At 39.0% G+C, this 6000-nt stretch overlaps 1 protein-coding gene across 1 annotated transcript in view; it reads left to right on the forward strand.

Annotated features, from left to right (window-relative positions):
* The window catches only part of itga3b (integrin, alpha 3b), a 29035-nt gene extending 23532 nt beyond the window's left edge, over nt 1–5503 (forward strand). Inside the window, exons 18-26 of the mRNA XM_085416015.1 lie at nt 35–112; nt 503–617; nt 890–1066; nt 2895–3029; nt 3302–3415; nt 3837–3935; nt 4013–4138; nt 4218–4370; nt 5363–5503. Of these exons, the coding sequence (XP_085272141.1) occupies nt 35–112; nt 503–617; nt 890–1066; nt 2895–3029; nt 3302–3415; nt 3837–3935; nt 4013–4138; nt 4218–4328 (955 nt within the window). The 3' untranslated portion in view covers nt 4329–4370; nt 5363–5503. The remainder of the gene's footprint in view (nt 1–34; nt 113–502; nt 618–889; nt 1067–2894; nt 3030–3301; nt 3416–3836; nt 3936–4012; nt 4139–4217; nt 4371–5362) is intronic.
* Nucleotides 5504–6000: the final 497 nt, after the last annotated feature.

Genomic DNA, 6000 nt, shown 5'->3' on the forward strand with positions numbered 1-6000 from the left:
TTTAAGATAATGCACACTGTTGTAATTTCTCCAGTCTTAGTGAGCAGAGTGACCTAACGCCTGTTCCTATGGCCTTGCTGATTGAAAACACCATTAATCCAGTCTTCAGCTTGTAAGTCCCAATCGCAAATGTTTCATGACATACTGTATTTCAAATTCAAAGTAATGCAGGTATTTAGCACATAAACCACCTGATTACTGAGAGTAATCACAGGCATCATGGGAAGTATATGCATTGCATTTACTATATTTCTTATACATCTGTTAGGTTAGGCATGTCTCCCGTGCCCCTAGAGGACTTTTAGGTTTTTTTATGTGGTTTTTTGGGGGAGGGTTCTTTCCTTCCTTCCATCAACCATCTCCCTAAATCGGTACTCGGTCATCAAAAAATCTGAGAACCCCTGTTGTACATGAAGGGTAGATAAATAAAATGGTCAGCGCATCATATTACCCTCCTTACAGTTTGTTTACTTACACTGTGTGAAACATATCTGTCTTTTAGCTTATCCAGTGAAAAGTCACAGGTGGAAACAGTAAAGTTTGGTGGGACAGTGATGGGCGAGTCAGCCATGGTCAACACAAGTGACGTGGGCAGTCTGGTGGAGTTCACCTTTACTGTGAGTCATCTTCACCACTCAGAGATTGTACATTGTATCTATAATGTGTGTTACTCACCCACATTTCCATCATCCCCACCCTGTCTTTGAAGCCAGCACTTCAGAAGTTTAATATTGCGTCGGCTGTGGATTGTTGTGTCAGCCATGGTTTGTGGTTTAAGTGTGAGCAGGGGTGGATACTGTTTAGGAGTTACAGTCACCATGTTGTTATTTCATACCATCTGATGTATTTCACTTCTATTTTTAATGTTTCTGACTGCTTCCACCTCTAGATGAACACAATGGGACAATCGCTGCAAGACATAGCAACCCTGGCTGTGGAGTTTGAGTGGCCCTGTGAGGTAGCAAACGGCAAGTGGTTGCTGTACCTGACGAAGCTTGTTGTTCAGGGGGATTCTGAAACGGAGTGTAAACCTCCTGGGAATGTGGTCAACATGCTTAACCTAACTGTAAGGTTCTTTTTAACACTTTTTGAAACGTGTGATATCTGTGAAGATGACCCAGAGTAAGACCAAAAACAAAAACTTAACAGCAACAAAAAATACACAAATCAAACTTTTAAGACATTCAAAAACTTGAGCGTCACATAAAAATGAGTCAACATCTGTGCTAGCCTCTCTGTGAAGCCATACAGAGAGGCTAGCTGTACTTTCAATCCAGTTCAGTCTGATGCAACCTTATTTATAAAACACATTAAAAAACTGACCAAAAATATTAATTTCACACAGTAAGAACATAATTAAAATATATACGCTTTACATACAAATAAACACTTCTATAACGCTCAAAATCACTAAGTGATCTGACGATGGATAAAGCTGTATATTTATGGATATATGTTTATCCAGTTTAAAATCACAGTTCACTTGAACTCCAAAGTTGATTACAGTGGGTTTAATATAAGGTTCCACAGAGCCCAATTTTGAGGCAATGCCAGCATCACTGGGTTTAAGTATCACAACCTCAGTTTTACTGTCACTGAATATTTAAAAATATAGAGCCATCAAGGGGTTTGATGTCCCTGAAACACTCTGTGTTTTTTAAAGACCTTTTTAGGGTAGGTAAATTTGATGATCATCAATATAAAAGTGTAAAGAACTGCCATGTCTTTTTAAAATGGATCCTAGGGGTAAATTGTAAAGGTAAAAAAACAAGCCTGGCCCCAGAATCGAACCTTGGGGAACTCCACATAGCAATCACTGAAACTGAAAAAAACCCAAAAAAAACGATGTACCTCGTTGAAACATGTCATGAGTTAAGTAAGTTGAGGGATTTTAATCAAAGAGTTAATTTCACTAAGCGTCTGTGACAGTTGTTAAAAATATTATCTGCTTGGTTTTTTTCAGCTTTTACAGGTCTTTGATAACAACGTGAAGTTTTCCTTAAGAATATCAAAAAACAGTTGTACTTTACCTTTTGCTATTGATGTTCTGTTTTCCTGCGGTCTCATCTGACACTGCGAACAGTTTCATTCAGCCATTGTTTAGGTTTCAGTTTAGAACAGAAGTGACAGTGTCAAGAATAGTTTGACCAACGACTGCGGTATCTAAACAAGGAGGACTCCATAGTCTCTTTGGCAGTGTCAAAAGACGCAGAGAATTAAACAGCAGTTTAAAGGTAAATATATGACATATACTCTGAGTTAAATTCCATCAGCATCCAAATAAGCTAAAGGGCTTATGTTTAATTCACTTACCATCTTTATTTAGCACATTAGCATGCTAGCTTTTACTCATTAGCACTAAACAGAAAGTACAGCCAAGGCTTATCATTACATTTTTTAAACAAACATCAGGTACTGAACCATAAACTGTGAGATATATTTTAAACCCATGAACCTTACCTCTAAATACAATTTCTCAAATATCAACCTTTGAGAAATTCATTAGCATGAATTCATTAAGCTAGGTGGGTCATCAACTTGTTACGAGTGTTGCTCAAGCCGATGTCAGCATAAACTCAAGTCAGCGCAGTGTGAATAAATGTCAATTTTAGAAAAGTGGTGTGAAAATGGTCTTAATGCCAAACCACTGTTCAGAAATACATTTTGGAAAAAAACATCTGTCGCCACACACAGACCTCACAAAGCCCCAAAATAGAAAGCCATAGTGTATGCAGCCTATATATAGACAGCTGAAATGACAATGCTATTCTGAGAAAAATGTAATAATGTCTTTATCAAACCAGTAATTAACCCTCTGATGTAATGTCTCTGTCTCCTCTGTTTCCTCTTTTTTCTTCCTTTTTCTTTCTTCTTTTTTTTCTCCCATCTTGCAGTTGTCAGAGAGAAGACCTAAGCGTACTAAGCGACAGATTAGAGTTAAAGGTGAGAATGACGTGACCCATTCAAATATTATTGAGCCACAGGCAGCAGTCACACTGTCTTCTACTCCCAAAAAGAGGTACCAGTTGGTAAGTCCTAGCTTTATATTCCCTTAACATAATCATGCGTATATGTGTGACATTTGTATGTGAGGAGTCTTGTGTACAGAATTTAATATCTTTCAAAATAAGTGGACTGACAACCTCACACTGTGGCAAATACCAACGTCAGTAGCATTAACATTTAATATACAAATTGAGTCATCCATTGTAGATAATAGGATTTTTCTTTTTAAATCTAGTCTTAACTGTCAGTATCTGTTCACTCTCTAATAGAGTTTCTTTCTTATGGCCTGTTAAAGGATTGCTCCAAGGGGACAGCAAAGTGTGTGACGTTTACCTGCCCGCTGCTCAATGTTTCGAATTCAGCCACGATTTATGTCCGATCCCGGTTGTGGAATAGTACAATGTTAGAGGTGAGCTCCCCAGCTAATATATATTGTAGATTCATGGAGATTTTTTAATTATATATCAAGTGTGCTGTTAGATCTGGTAGGCCAAAAACTCACTTGGCAAGGTGCTGTGTAAGCTTCTTCACACTTAAACACGTTGTCTTCTATTCATGCTGTGTCTCTCTTGATCACTGTGATATCTGCTGTCTGTGTTCTTCTCTGGCATGTCCGTGCCTCAGGATTTCCATGTGTGCAAATAGAAGGGCAGGAAGGTGCTTCCTACCCACTCATGCTTTCCTTGTACACATGTGGAAGGAGTTTATTCTAGAAAAGAGCTATATGACCAAATATAAATAAGTGCAGATTGAAATAACAATCCTATTTTACTGTTTATGCCCTGACATTTGGGAAAATGTTCTGATGTTGTGTCTGTGTGTGCCTACAGGACTATTCTGATGCATTTGTAGTTGAAGTTAAAGGCCAAGCCACACTGAAGCTTATTAATAATCAATCAAACATCAAGATGGAGAGTCAGACGGCCTTGGTATGTGATGATGATGGCAGGAATTAAAATGATGCTTATGATATGATAATATATTACGTTCTTCACTTTTCTTGTAGTTCAAAGTACAAATAGAACCAGAGGAAAGGGTGGAGACGCCCTATGAGCTTCCCCTGTGGATCATCATCTCTGCAGCTGTAGCAGGAATTGCACTGCTAGGAATCATCATTCTTATACTATGGAAGGTGAGATTGTGTTTTATTGAGCTTTAACCTCTGTTTTGACACCTTAGTCTAACCCCAGGATTCATGCGCCTTCCTCCAGTGTGGCTTCTTCCAGAGAGCCAGCAGGAGGGAGATGTATGAGGCCAAGGCCCAGAAGGCTGAGATGAAGATCCAGCCCTCTGAGACAGAGAGGCTAACTGAGGACTACTGAGGCCCCATGTCTCCCAACAGCATACACCATTGGGGCTTTTGGGTAAAAACACCCCTTTGAAAGGATTTTTCTGTAGATGCTGTCAGTGACAGCACCGAGCTTGGGATGTGATTCAACTAACCACTTCGACTGCTTTCCTTGCAGGCTAACACTGCACTGTTGATCTCTGTATGGCTAACTTTTTTTCACTGCTTCTTTTCCATCTTGGGGAGGATTCACATATACATATATACACTGCCTGGCTTTCCTTGCGCTGCTTTTGCTGAATACTTGAGAAAAATAATGTTATAATAATAAAAATAATAATGTTATTAAGAGAGATGGAAGTTGCTTGCACAGCTTTTTGTTTGGCTTGAAACTGGTGACATTTATGCTTGCTATAAATAATCACCATGTAGCATATGAACAAAGAGAGCTAACAGACAGCTAGCTTGTTTAAATGCTCATTCAAGCTCTGTTAGCTCGCCTTGGGACTGATTGGTTGATGCCACATCGATGATTGCACCAGCAACTCTTAGTGCATTCCAGATTAAGTTGGAAGACGGAATTTCAGAGTTCCCAGTTAGAATTTTCATCTGGAACACACACCAAAGTAGCCAACCCTAACTTGACAAGATGGTGGCAGTGAAGAAAAACAGTAGCAAAAATGTAAAACATTTGATCTCTGCTGCCACCGTTGTGTATTTATGACTGGTTAAATAAATGAATGAATGGCTCTACCTTGCTAAGAAGCAGAACAAAAACATTTTTTACGTGCTTTTCCAACTTTACAACTGGAATGCAGTCACCTTGGAAGTGACATCACTCCCAAGGATTGACATCTGACTTCCGAGGTATCTGTATAAGAGGATATACCTTAAAGGAACACACATATGTGAATCCTCCCTTAATCAGCAGGGTAGTGCGTATTTCTGTCTCTGTCAGCGTGAATCTACTCAGCTTCTAAATCCTAAATCTTCTTCTTAAGCCATTAAAAAACTCAGCTCTCAAACTTTTTAATGTCACCTTCTTCCTTTCTTTTTTTTTCCTGCTAGCTTGGCTTCTTCAAGCGAGCCATCTACTACAGAATAATGCCAAAACACCAGGGAGTGAAAATTCGCAGGGCTGAGCGTTATCAGTTCAATCTGGGGTTTCAGCCCGAGGAGCCACAGAAAAAGTATTGGATCACAAGTTGGACAGAGATGCAGCATTACTACTACTGAGGCCTTTGTTTTAAACCCTGAACTGCTCAGTGTCAAGAGGCCAAAAAACCCTGGGCTAGACTGAGCCACGTGGACCAACATGGACCAACTGTGGATGGTGCATTCATTTTTTTTAATGGTTTTATTTTTTATAGACTCTTTTTTTGTGCAATACACTGAACATTTTGTTCCAGAGATTGTAACTTGTTAAGCGCTTGTGAATGTGCATGTACTTTGTACATTAGAAGCTGTGTCGCATACAAAAGTAACTGGTTTTGATTGTGTTGTAGGAGCTAATGTACTGAATTTTTTTTTCTGTATGTGTATTTTTTTATATCTTTTTTTTCCCTAAAATTTCTGAGAAATGTTGCTGGTCATTTGTTGTGCTGTTTCACACCGTGCCTATTTCCATATCTAATCTGAGTGTATATATCTAATCTGTGATTGTAAATGTCCTTTCTGCTTCTATCACTTTGTGGTCAGGAGTCAGT

This window comes from Rhamphochromis longiceps, linkage group LG8, assembly GCF_057381845.1.
Source record: "Rhamphochromis longiceps isolate RC_006_pf linkage group LG8, R_longiceps_female_GT1.1, whole genome shotgun sequence".
In the NCBI taxonomy this organism is placed as follows: Eukaryota; Metazoa; Chordata; class Actinopteri; order Cichliformes; family Cichlidae; genus Rhamphochromis; species Rhamphochromis longiceps.